Source organism: Carcharhinus amblyrhynchos, chromosome 10 (genome assembly GCF_965287045.1).
Source record: "Carcharhinus amblyrhynchos chromosome 10, sCarAmb.v2.hapA, whole genome shotgun sequence".
Lineage (NCBI taxonomy): Eukaryota > Metazoa > Chordata > Chondrichthyes > Carcharhiniformes > Carcharhinidae > Carcharhinus > Carcharhinus amblyrhynchos.
In genome coordinates, this window is record NC_137333.1 from 70,098,858 (window position 1) to 70,111,793 (window position 12,936).

General features: G+C 41.8%; 1 protein-coding gene across 5 annotated transcripts in view; it reads left to right on the forward strand.

The window, feature by feature from the left end:
• zmym2 (zinc finger, MYM-type 2) overlaps nt 1–12,936 on the forward strand; it is a 109,494-nt gene that overhangs the window by 52,158 nt on the left and 44,400 nt on the right. For 4 of the 5 annotated variants that reach the window (XM_080197307.1, XM_080197309.1, XM_080197308.1 and 1 more), the window contains exon 7: nt 9,683–9,895. The exons of the other annotated variant lie outside the window; for it this stretch is intronic. In XM_080197307.1, the coding sequence (XP_080053433.1) occupies nt 9,683–9,895 (213 nt within the window). The remainder of the gene's footprint in view (nt 1–9,682; nt 9,896–12,936) is intronic. 5 annotated transcript variants of the gene reach the window in all.

The window sequence follows — 12,936 nt, forward strand, 5'->3', positions numbered from 1 at the left end:
CCTTTTTATAATAGGGTGACCAGAATTGAACACAGTTTTCCAAGTGTGGCCTTACCAATGTCTTGTACAACTTCAACAAGACATTCCACCTCTTAGCTATTATTGTGTGCAATAATAACCTCTAAAGCGCTAAGCAATGGTATGCTCTCGTCCTCGTACATCTGTAATTTGATGTCCGCCTGAGTTAAGGCATACACTTGCTTAGAGCCCCCAGTCTTTCTGTAGGTCTCCTGATAGATAACATACACAGGCTCCCGTGTCATGTTCAACAATTTTTTCCATCAGCCTCCACTGTAGCATAGATGTACACCATGCATGGGTCACTCACATTGAACATGTATAGGAGCACTCGTGTTCCTGCTCTCCGCTTTCAAGGTGTTGTTGTGCAGCTGATTAAGACTTCTTTGTACATGGAATTTCCCTGCCCAGTCTTTGACGTATTCTTAGCACCCCTACACTTTCTAGCCAAATGTCCTTTTTTGTGACAAATGGTGTCCATGAATTTCCAATTATTTGCATGGTGCTCTGGAATATAGTTTGTGAAGCACTACCGTTGTCATTTGCTTTGCATGGACAGAATCCAGCAAGTTCTGTTGTTGGTATGGACTTCATCCTCTGTTACATGCACTAACTGCATTGAATGCTGAAATACTGAGGTAACTTTAGTGATTTGATACAGGTGCGTTGGTCCAAACAAAGGGAAAAACTAATTACCGAATTGAAACCCACTATTTCCACCTATATAAAATAGCCTAGTATATACATTCACTACTGATTATATAACCAGCTTTAAAAAAAATGATTCCTTGACACAAAAAAAATTTAGCTTTTTACTCTTTCCTGTCCTTTCTTCAAAGGTCTAGCAGTTCAGCTTTTGTATCACCTTTGTAAATACTTTTCACACCTGCTGCAAAGCCTTTAGTTTGTTTTAAATAGTATGGTAATCAGAACTTTGTGGGACTCTACTTGCCCCAATTTCACCATTCTCAATAGCTACCCCTCACCCTACTGTGTCCTTTCTGTATTCCAGCCAGTTTACTATCCATGCTGCTACTTGTCAACATGCTCTTATTCATTAGTCTATTGTATGGCCACTTATCGAAGGCTTTTTGGAAATCTTGATAATTGGTATTACTGGTGTACCTCTTCAAAAATTGAATGAAGTTGGTCAAACAAGACTTTCCTCTAGATTTTAAAAAAACATCTCTTTTATCAGGGATTCCATTACTTTTCTGACTATTAAAGTTAAGCTAACTCTTCCTTGGACAAGTTCTCACTTCTTAACCATCAGTATAATGTTATCTATAGGCCAGTCTTCTGCCATTAAACCTTTTCCGAGCAAATTATTAAATATATGTAATAGTGAGTCATATATTTTGACTTTGCTGTGTGAAGTAAAATAACATTTTATTTACAATGATATGGAGATGCTGGCATTGGACTGGGGTGGGCACAGTAAGATTAAAGTCCAACAGTTAGCGTGAAGTCTGCAAGCCCATGGATAACTTCACGGTGCTCCAGTTCTCCAGCTTCCACCTTAAACACATTAAAGAAGCCACATGTGTAGACAGGACATGTTCAGAGAAGGAGGAAGGTAATAGACACCTACAGATGCTGGAAAATGCACTTGTAAGAACAGGATATAGTGCTCGACTCATTGATCGACTGTTCTGGTGCACCACAGTGTAAAACTGCACCAACCTCCTCTGAAGACCAACATGGGACATGACCAATTGAGTACCCTTCGTCGTCCAGTCCCAGAGCAGAGAAACTACAGCATCATCTTCAGAGCCTTCAACATGTCATTGATGATGACGAACAGCTCGCCAAAGCCATCCTCAGACCACTGCTATTTGCCTTCAAACAACTGCCCCATCCTCGAACAGACTATTGTTCACAGCAAATGATCCAACCTTCAGGAGAACAGCAACCGCGACACCACTTGACCCTGCCATGGCAACCTCTGCAGGATGTGCTGGATCATCGACGTGGATACCACCAATGCACTTGAGAACACCACCCACCAGGTACACGGTACACACTAATGTGGTTCGGCCAGTGCTGTCTACATCACACATTGCAGGAAAGGATGTCCCATGGCATTGTACATCGGCGAGACCGTGCAGATGCTGCAACAACAGATGAATGGACACCATGCAACAATCGCCAGGCAGGAGTGTACCCTTCCAGTCGGGGAATGTTTCAAGTCCAGGGCATTCAGCCTCCAGTCTTCAGGTAAGCATTCTCCAAAGTGGCCTTCAAGATATATGATAACACAGAATTGCTGGGCAGAAACTGACAGCTAAGTTCCACATGCATGAGGACGGCCTTAACCAGGATCTTGGATTTATGTCATGCTACATGTAATCCTCATCATACTGCCTGGGTTTGCAAAATCCTACGAACTGTCCTGGCTTGAGAAATTCACACCTCTTTAATCTGTGATTATCCCTGTCTCCACATGCACTGTTTGTACCTGTAAAGGCTTGATTATCTGTAAAGACTCACATTCCAATCATTCTTCACATTCCAATCTGTAATTATCTTGCAGTTGTGTTTTTGCCTACATATGCTGTGTTTGTGAGCCTACCTCCACTCATCTGATGAAGGAGCAGCGCTCTGAAAGCTTGTAATTTCAAATAAACCTGTTCACTTTAACCTGGTGTTGTGAGACTTCTTGTTATTTATTTAATGTGTTAATTTGGCTTATTGAACCATAGAAAAGTTGATAAAAATTTTATCTGAGTAGAGATACTAGTTTGAAACTCCAGTCCAGAATCTAAGCATATAATCTAATTTTGCACTTCAGTGCAGTAATGAAAGAGTGCAGGTTTGTCATACTTCTATCTTTCTGTATGAAATGAGCCCAATTCCTAACTGCCCCTCCCACATGTGCAGCCAGATCCTAGACTGCCACAGCACTGTTTGAAGATTATCAAGGAAATTTGGATCTTCATTTCTGCACCTCACCCCCCCCTAAAAAAAAGATTAATTGCTTTTTTTCATTATTTGTGGTGCCATGCTGTGTGCAAAGTAAGTGCCACACTTTTAATAATGTCAATTATTGCACACTCGTTTATGCAGAGATTTGAGGTGTTAAGGAGATGTGGTTGCAGAATGACAAAGATTGAAGACTAACTTATTGTACGATACTTGACTTTTTGAGGAGACAGCCAAATGGAAAAGGACTGGGGGTGGGGTATCCTTGGCAACAGAGGATGACTTAAACTCAGGAGAGAAAGGATTGTAGCTTGGGAAATCAGGGTGTAAATCAGTTTGGATAGAGCTAATAAGGGCTAGAAAACAATTCTTGCTGAAAAGTGAGACTTATTGCCCAAGCCTTGTGTCGTGTAGCTATTGAGACAAACACGGGAATGCTAAATTTCAGTGGATCATAAAAAGTTCATATCACAGGAGAAAAAGGATGCTGAATTGTTGGCAAGCTGATCTGAGTTGTTGTCATGGAAGAAATAGCAAGGCATAATAGCCACCCATGCTTTGGGGTAATTCAAAAAAATGCACAAGGCTTGAACGTATCTTGTTTGTAGAGAGTGCTGTCTGCGTATCTATGTATCTTCTAGTAAGTGGAAATAAGCCACATTACAAGCTTTACTGATATCTCAATTAGTTGTTCATGTAGCTATTTGCATTCTCTGAATTGTGCAGCAAGTGCTTTCAAATCATGGAATCACATCTACCAATAAGTACTTTTTTTGGTTTTGCTAGCGCAAGCTAGTTGAGTACGTACCACACAATTGGACAGTGTTGTATATGAATTTCTGTGCACGTATGATACCTGGTACATGGGCTAAACCTGCCAACAATTGGCTGATTGAATCCACAATATGTTTCCTGAGTGTTCATAACAGGCAGAGTACAGATTATACTCAACCAATCAGTGTGCAAAGATGAAAGTCTTTAACATATCTTTTTGTCAGCAATATTTAAGTGCTATATTACCAAACAGCTGGAAGTAGTTTACCAATTGTTGTAGAGTCACAAGAAATATAAATCAGGAAATTACAAATGCATATAACAAGAATAATACAGCATTCATGGAAGACTTAAATCATATTGACCCAGCAAACCAAATTTGTAGCAGTAGTGTGGAGGCCACGTTCATGGAAAGTGTTCAAGATTATTTTCTATGTCAGTATGTCAAGGAGCCAACTGGGACCAGGCTGTTTTAGATCTCATATTGTGTAATTACACAAGGTTAATTAATAAACTTGCAGTAAAGGAGCCTCTGAAGAAGAGTGGTCATGTTATGATTTTGTTTTTAGTTTGAGAACATTTTATTTGAAAACAGCTTATTTAAGACCAAAACCAAGGCCCTAAATTAGAACAAGGCAGACTTGGTCTCAGGCACAAGTTGACAAAGGTAGGTTGGGAAACTAGGTTTAAAGATCTGATAAGCAATGGTAAATGTTGAAAGAAATAATTCCAAATCTTATTGAATGTCCAACCCATAAGCAATTAAAAACTGCGCAGCAAAAATTCGATCATGGCAAACAAGGTTGATAGTTCTTTTGAGTAAAGGGGGATTAAGATACATGGGAATAGTGCAGGAAGGTGAGTTATGGGCAGCATGGTGGTACAGTAATTAGCACTGCTGCCTCCTTTTATCAGAGACCCGGATTCGATTCCTGGCTTGGGTCACTATCTGTGTGGAGTCTGCACGTTGTCCCCGTGTCTGCATGGGTTTCCTTTGGGTGCTCTGTTTTCCTCCCACAGTCCGAAAGACGTGCTGGTTAGTTGTATTGGCTATGTTAAATTCTCCTTCAGTGTACCTGAACAGGCACCAGAGTGACGACAATGGGATTTTCATAGTAACTTCATTGCAGTGTTAATGTAAGCCTACTTATGACACTAAATAAACTTTATGGTAAAAGATAAGTCATGATCCTGTTGAATAGCAGAGCAGGTTGAAAGGACCAAATGACGATACCAGCAACGTTCTCAACATTAGATTTAAAGAAAAGGCTCGAAGTGTTGCCAAAAAGAGTAGTTAGCCAGATGGTTCTAGAGCAAAGGATGGCCAGGAAGTTAATGGTAGAAAAGAGAATGAGAGAAAGCTAGCAAGGGAAATAAAAACAGATTTTGTAGGAATGCAAAATGAAACTAATTAGCAAAGGCAAACGTGAAGCAGAAGCAGGAGAAATTTAAATGGGAGTAGGAAAATGGCAGAGGCATTAATCTAACACTTTGTATCGGTACCGAGAGCAAAGAAAATCAGAGATTTATTGGGGTGGGGAGAGGGGGTTGGAATTGGACAAAGGGAATGTAAATAAGGATACAGAGAGCAGTGAAGGTGCTAAGAGTGTCCGTTAAATGATCAAAATGCAAGAATTGTTAAAGGATGCCTGAGGAATGTGGCAGTTCCACTGAAGTGAGGGAGGGGGAGACGGGGTGTGAAAAGAAGAGCTGGAATAGAGAAGTGGAAAGATAGAAGTGAGAAAGAAGGATGATAAAATGATTGAATGAAACAAAATAAATGGAAATGGAGTGAAGGTGGAGGAGAAAGTTCATATTCTGAAGTTGTTGAACTTAGTGTTCCGTCCAGAAGGCTGTAAAATGCCCAATCGGAAGATGAGGTGCTGTTTCTCCAGCTTGCATTGTCAATTCTACCCCCACCATCGCCACCTCTTTGCTTTCAGCTCTGATAAAAGGTCATCTAACCTCACCATTGGCTCTATTCTCTCCCCACATGCTGTCAGAGTTGTAGAGATTTTCCAGCATTTTCTGTTTTTGTTTTGGATTCCAGTATCTGCAGTATTTTGCATTTAACTTTGTTTTCATGATAAAAGATGTACAAAATTCATAAAATGGCGAGATGACGAGATCTCAATATGAAGGGACATTTTCAGAATTTCAGACTGAGTTAGTAGTGTTGCAAGGATTCGTGCTTTGGCTCTCAACTGCTTATTAGTGACCTAGGTGAGGGAATCAAATGTAATGTATTGAAGTTTGCTAATAATACAAAGTCGGGTGGGAAAGGAAGCTTTGAGGAGGACATAGATCATTAAGTTTACAAGTAAGAACATGGCAGATGTAATATAAAGTAGAGGCATGAAGTTATCCATTTAGTAGGATAAGTAAAAAAGAACAGAATATTTTCAAAATGGTCAATACTGGGGATTTTTTGCACACATTACTGAAATCTAGCATATGCATTTCGGAAAGCAAATGGCTTTTGTTGGTTGTTGGCTGTTGCAGATGGGCTGGAATTAAGAGTAAAGTGCCACGGTAATTGTATAGAGCCTTGTAGGAATAGGCCATTCGATCCTTCAAGCCTGCAGCGCCATTCATTTTGATCATGGCTGATAATCAAATTCAATATCCTGATTCCTCCATTCCCCCCCTCCCCCCAATATCCCTTGATCCCTTTAACCCTTAAGCTATCTCTAACTTCTTCATGAAATCAGACAACATTCTGTAGTCGTGAATTCCCTGCATTCACCATCCTCTGGGTGAAGAAATTTCTCCTCTCAGTTCTAAAAGATTTACCGCTTATCTTTAAAAGTATGAACTCTATTTCTGGACTCCCCCACTATTGGGAGCATTCTTTCTGAATCTGCCCTGTCTAACCCTGTTAGAATTTTGTAAGTTTCTGAGATCCCTTTTCGCTCTTCTAAACTCCGTGAATATAATCCTAACCGACCTGGTCTCTCTTCATATTGACAGACCTGCCATCCCAGGAATCAGCCTGGTAAACCTTCGCTGTACTCCCCCGATAGTAAGGATATCTTTCCTCAGATATAAGGACACCAAAACTGCACACAATACTCTAGGTGTGGCCTCATCAATATCCTATAAAATTCCAGCAAAACATCTGGAGTATTGTGTCCAGTTTTGACCACCTTACCAAAAGAAAGATAGACTTGCCATAGAAAGAGTTCAGTGATGATTCAAAATAAAAACAGAAAATTCTGATAGTGGATGCCTTGGTGGTTATTTTCCAGACGTCGCTGGATTCCGGGGAAGTGCCGGAAGATTGGAAAACGGCTAATGTTACGCCGTTGTTTAAGAAGGGTGCCAGGCAAAAGGCGGGGAATTATAGGCCGGTTAGTTTAACATCTGTGGTAGGTAAAATGTTAGAATCCGTCATTAAGGAGGAAATTGCGAGGCATCTTGAAGGGAATTGCTTGATAGAGCAGACGCAGCACGGTTTCATTAAAGGGAAGTCGTGTCTGACAAATTTACTGGAGTTCTGTGAGGATGTGTCTAGGGCGGTGGATAGAGGAGAGCCGGTGGATGTGGTCTTTCTGGATTTTCAGAAGGCGTTTGACAAAGTGCCTCACAAGAGGTTATTGCAGAAGGCCGAGGGACATGGAGTTGGGGGTAGGCTGTTAGCGTGGGTAGAGGATTGGTTGTCAAATAGGAGGCAGAGAGTGGGGGTCAACGGGTGCTATTCGGATTGGCGGATGGTGACTAGTGGAGTGCCCCAGGGGTCGGTGCTGGGGCCTCAGCTTTTTACCATTTGTATAGATGATCTGGAGGAGGGAACCGAGTGTAGGGTGTCGAAATTTGCTGATGACACCAAGATTGGGGGAACGGCAAATTGTGCGGAGGGTGTGGAGAGTCTGCAGAAGGATCTAGATAGGCTGGGCGAATGGGCCAGGAAATGGCAAATGGAATTTAATGTTGGCAAGTGTGAGGTGGTCCACTTTGGTAGGAATAATGGTAGGAAGGATTATTACTTACGTGGCGAAAAACTGCAGCAGGCGACGGTGCAGAGGGACCTCGGGGTCCTTGTGCATGAGTCGCAAAAACCCAGCTTGCAGGTGCAGCAGGTGGTCAGGAAGGCGAATGGGATGCTGGCCTTCATCGCGAGGGGGATTGAATATAAAAGTAGGGAGGTCTTGCTGCAGCTGTATAGGGCATTGGTGAGGCCGCAGCTGGAGTACTGTGTGCAGTTTTGGGCGCCGCACCTGCGCAAAGATATTTTGGCCTTGGGAGGGAGTGCAGAGGAGGTTTACTAGGCTGATACCGGAGTTGAGGGGGTTGAGCTATGAGGAGAGGCTGAATAAACTAGGCTTGTACTTGTTAGAGTTTAGAAGAATGAGGGGAGATCTCATTGAGACGTATAAGATGATGAATGGGATAGATAGGATAGAGGTGGAGAGACTCTTCCCGCTCAAAAAAGACAGTAGGACTAGGGGGCACAGCCTCAAGATAAAGGGGGGGTGGTTTAGAACGGAGTTGAGGAGGAACTTCTTCACTCAAAGGGTGGTGAATCTCTGGAATTCTCTGCCCGTTGAAGTGGTGGAGGCTGCCTCGCTAAATATTTTTAAGACGCGGGTTGATGGGTTTTTGATAAGAGAGGGGATTAAGGGTTATGGGGAGAGGGCGGGAAAGTGGAACTGAGCCACGACAGATCAGCCATGATCTTATTGAATGGCGGGGCAGGCTCGAAGGGCTAGATGGCCTACTCCTGCTCCTATTTCTTATGTTCTTATGTTCTCAGCAGTCATGATGTGGAGATGCCCGCTTTGGACTGGGGTAAACACAATAAGAAGTCTCACAACACCAGGTTAAAGTCCAACAGGTTTATTTGGTAGCAAACACCACTAGCTTTTGGAGCGCTGCCCCTTCATCAGGTGAATGCTCCTTTCACCTGACCATTCAGCAGGCCATTCACCTGACGAAGGAGCAGCGCTCCAAAAGCTAGTGGCGTTTGCTACCAAATAAACCTGTTGGACTTTAACCTGGCATTGAGACTTCTTACTGTGTGTACTCAGCAGACTAAGCAGCATCTGTCAAGAGAAACACTTGAGGTTTCAGGTTGATGACATTAACATAGCTGATCAGCCATGATCTTATTAAATAGCAAAGCAGGCTCCAAGGGATGCAGTAATTATTCCTGTTCGTGTTTCTTTAATTCTGCAAGAGATGTGATATGGTGTTACCGCTCCAATCATAATCTTAATAAAATAATAAAGAATGTTTGGGATTGAGCACTAAAACTGTTAAATCTCAATAATCAGATGACCGTCAAAAGCTGTTTGTTCAATGCAGGCCAATGCTTGAAGGAGAGCTTTGTGTGTTTATTTACTTTTGTGATGGGCATTTGGTTTGGTCTCGTGGAAAGCAACGTTCTCTGAATGAGTTGGGCTAGGTGTATCCTTTTTATTGCTTCACCATCCACTTTCTACTCAGTAAGCTAAGTAGCAGGAAGGTAGAAAATGGATCCACTGGGAACCAATAGCTGAAGAATAAAAAACAAACAACTATAAATGATTATCTAAATCTTAGTTATCAACTCTCATCCATAGTTGAGTACTTAAATAGTGAATGTAAACTGTTTTAAGGAAGTTCCTACTTTTCTCCAATGCTGCCCAGTTACGTACAGGAATTGTGCTGCCGAATGGAGGAAGGAATATTTAAGAATTACTTCTATGCTTTGTGCACAAACATCTAGCTTAACATGATCGTCAGAGTCTTAGACTGGTTGTACACTCTAATTATTGCACATGTTACACAGCCTGAGGCCAGAGAACTAGCGAGAATATAGAGCAGTTTGCTGCAATCACTATTTTGATTTCTGAATGTTAAACCTTATTCGATCGTTGCCTATTATTTGAATGTAAACTGAGAAAGTACCTATTAAAAAGTGAATACAAAACCTGGCAGCTAATTTACGTGAGCAACCTAGATAATATTAATTCACTTTTTTTTATAGATTCGACATGAAGTAAGCTTTAAAAATTTCGTCCACAAACTTTGCAGTGATGTTTGTTTCAACAAATATAGACAAGCCAATGGACTTGTAATGAACTGCTGTGATCAGTGTGGGATATACTGTTATAATAAAGGATCTGGAAACCACTTTCTTTTCCATGATGGCCATCACAAAAGATTCTGTAGTTCCAGATGCCTCAATGATTTTAAACAGGTAATTTGTTCACTATTTTGTGTCTGTTGAACCAATGAACATTTCCAATAATCACTTGTAATTTGTTCTGGTTTTTGAATTACAAGTAGTTTATGCTTATAGGTGCAGAAAGCTACATGTTTTGCTAAATACTTGCAGAAAACTTCAAATGTATCTGCCAAAGTTTTAGTCTGGAAAACTTTCAGTTTTATAACTTAAAAAAAATTGACAAGTGGCAGTCTGGTTACATTTGAATGATTAAAATAAGTGACTGAAACCACTTGTGCCTATTACATCAGCATCAAAATTCATCAGTGTTAAGGGTAGCATTATGAATCACTGTGTTGTTCCTCATCTTTTATTCATGCATCGGTTGTCCGTGTCACTGGCTAGGCCAGCATTTGTTGCCCATCCATAATTGCCTCTGAGAAGGTGGTGTTGAGTTGCCTTCTTGAATTGCCCACATGTGGTGTAGGTAAACCCATATTGCCGTTAGGGAGGGAGTTTCAAGATTTTGACACCGTGCCTGTGAAGGAATGGCGATTATATTTCCAAGTAAGCATGGGTGAATGGGTTGGAGGGGAACTTCCACATGGTCATGTTTCCATGTATTGTCTGTCCATGTCCTTCTAGATGTTAGTGGTTGTGGGTTTCAAAGGTGCTGTCTGAGGAAGCTTGGTGAGTCCCTGCAGTGTATCTTATAGATGATAAATGCTGCTGCGCTGGCAAAAGTGAAAGTTTGTGAAAGGGATGCTCGTCAAGCAAGCATGCTGCAATGCCCTGGATGGTTTGGTTTGATTTGATTTATTGTCACATGTATTAGTATACAGTGAGAAGTATTGTTTCTTACATGCTCTACAGACAAAGCATGCCATTCATAGAGAAGGAAAGGAGAGAGTGCAGAATATAGTGTTACAGTCATAGCTAAGGTGTAGAGAAAGATTAACTTATTGGGAGGTAGGTCCATTCAACAGTCTGGCAGCAGGAAAGAAACTGATCTTCAGTCAGTTAGTATGTGACCTCATATTTTTGTATCTTTTTCCCAACAGAAGGAAGTGGAAGAGAGTGTGTCCAGGGTGCTTGGGGTCCTTAACTATACTGGCTGCTTTGCCGAGGCAGTGGGAAGTGTAGACAGAGACAATAGATGGGAGGCTGGTTTACATGATGGATTGGGCTACATTCATGACCTTTTGTAGTTTCTTGCAGTCTTGGGCAGAGCAGGAGCCATACCAAATCGTGATACAATCAGAAAGAATGCTTTCTATGGTGCATCCGTAAATGTCGGTGAGTCGTGGCTGACCTGCCAAATCTTCAAAATAGAGGCATTAGTGACTTTCTTAACGATAGTGTTGGCATGGGGGGGGACCAGGACAGGTTGGTGATCTGGACACCTAAAAGCTCGAAGCTCTCGACCTTTCCTACTTCTTTCCCATTGATGTAGACAGGGGCGTGTTCTCCACTACACTTCCTGAAGTTGATGACAATCTCCTTCATTTTGTTGACATTGAGGGAGAGATTATTGTCGTTGCACCATTTCACTGGGTTCTCTATCTCATTCTTGTACTCCTGTCTCATCATTGTTTGAGATGGTGTCAAGCTTCTTGAGTATTATTGAGAAGACAAGTTGAGAGAATTTGATCACACTCCTGACCTTCTGCCTCGTAGATTGTGGACTGGTTTCAGGGAGTCAAAGTGTGAATTACTCACCACAGGACTTTTAGCTCAGACCACAACATTTATATGGCTAGTCCAGTTCAGTTTCTGGGTAATTGTAACATCCAGGATGCCGACAGTGGAGATTTGGTGATGCTTAATGCCTTTTGAATGTGTTGTGGGTAAAATAATACCTCTGAGACTGTTAGTGAGTCAAAATACAGTGGTTTTTATTTCAAAACTCTGGGGCTTATTCTAGACTTTGGGAGAAGCACCAGACTTCTCATTGAACACAGACACAAGTGGGCATTTATACATCATGAGTCTTAGTGTCAATCACAACACAAGTTTCCCATTCCGGCCAGACCTTCGGGTCTTTCTTCCTGTGTCATGATGCAGCCCCAGAGTTAATCAGGAATTACAGTCCACCTGGCAACTGCAGTCATGACACACGGTCACGATTCAAAACCTTTCTGCAGCAGTACCGGCATCTCTGTCTTTGAAGTTACTTGTGCGATCGCGGCTGTCCCAGCAGGACTCTTCCTGTTAAAAGCCGGTATCGTAATCTGCCATCAGCAGCTGTCAGAAGCCGGTATTGTAAACTACCATCTGTGTAACGATGTCCAACTAACACACGTAGGTAAGATTTGCAAAGTCTACAAAATAACAGCCACATTAAACTATCTATCTTTATGAAAATGAGAGTTAAAGCATGTAAGCCATGAACAAATAACTTATATTACTGCCAGGAGCAGTATAAGCTAAAGGAGATCAGCCATAAGGAAGGGTTATGTTTGTGACATATTCTATGTAGAAAATCCATTAACCCTTTTCCTTCTTCAAATGCCATTGGTGATAGTTAGATTCTGTCTTGTTGGAGATGGGCTGCTTCAGTATCTGAGGAGTTGCGAATGTTGCTGAACATTGGGCAGTCATCAGCAAACGTCACCACTTCTGACCTTTTGATGGAAGGAATGTCATTGGTGAAGCAGCAGAAGATGGTTGGGCCAAGGACACTACCCTGATGAATTCCTGCAGTGATACCCTGAAGCTGAGATTACTGATTTCCAACAATCACAACCATCTTCCTTTGTGCTAGGTATGACTTCAACCAGCAGAGAGTTTTCCCACTGATTCCTATTAACTCCAGTTTTGCTAGGGTGCCTGGATGACACAATCAGTCAAATGCTGCATTGATGTTAAGTGCAGTCACTCTTGCCTCACCTCTGGAGTTCATCTAATATGTCCTTATTTGAACCAAGAGGTCACGATTTGATTGGCCCTGGCAGAATCCAAATTGAGTATCAGTGAGGAGTTAAGCAACTGCTGCTTGTTGGCTCCCTTTCTATCACTTTACCAATGATCGAGAGTAAACTGATGGGATGATAATTGGCTTGGTTGGATTTGTC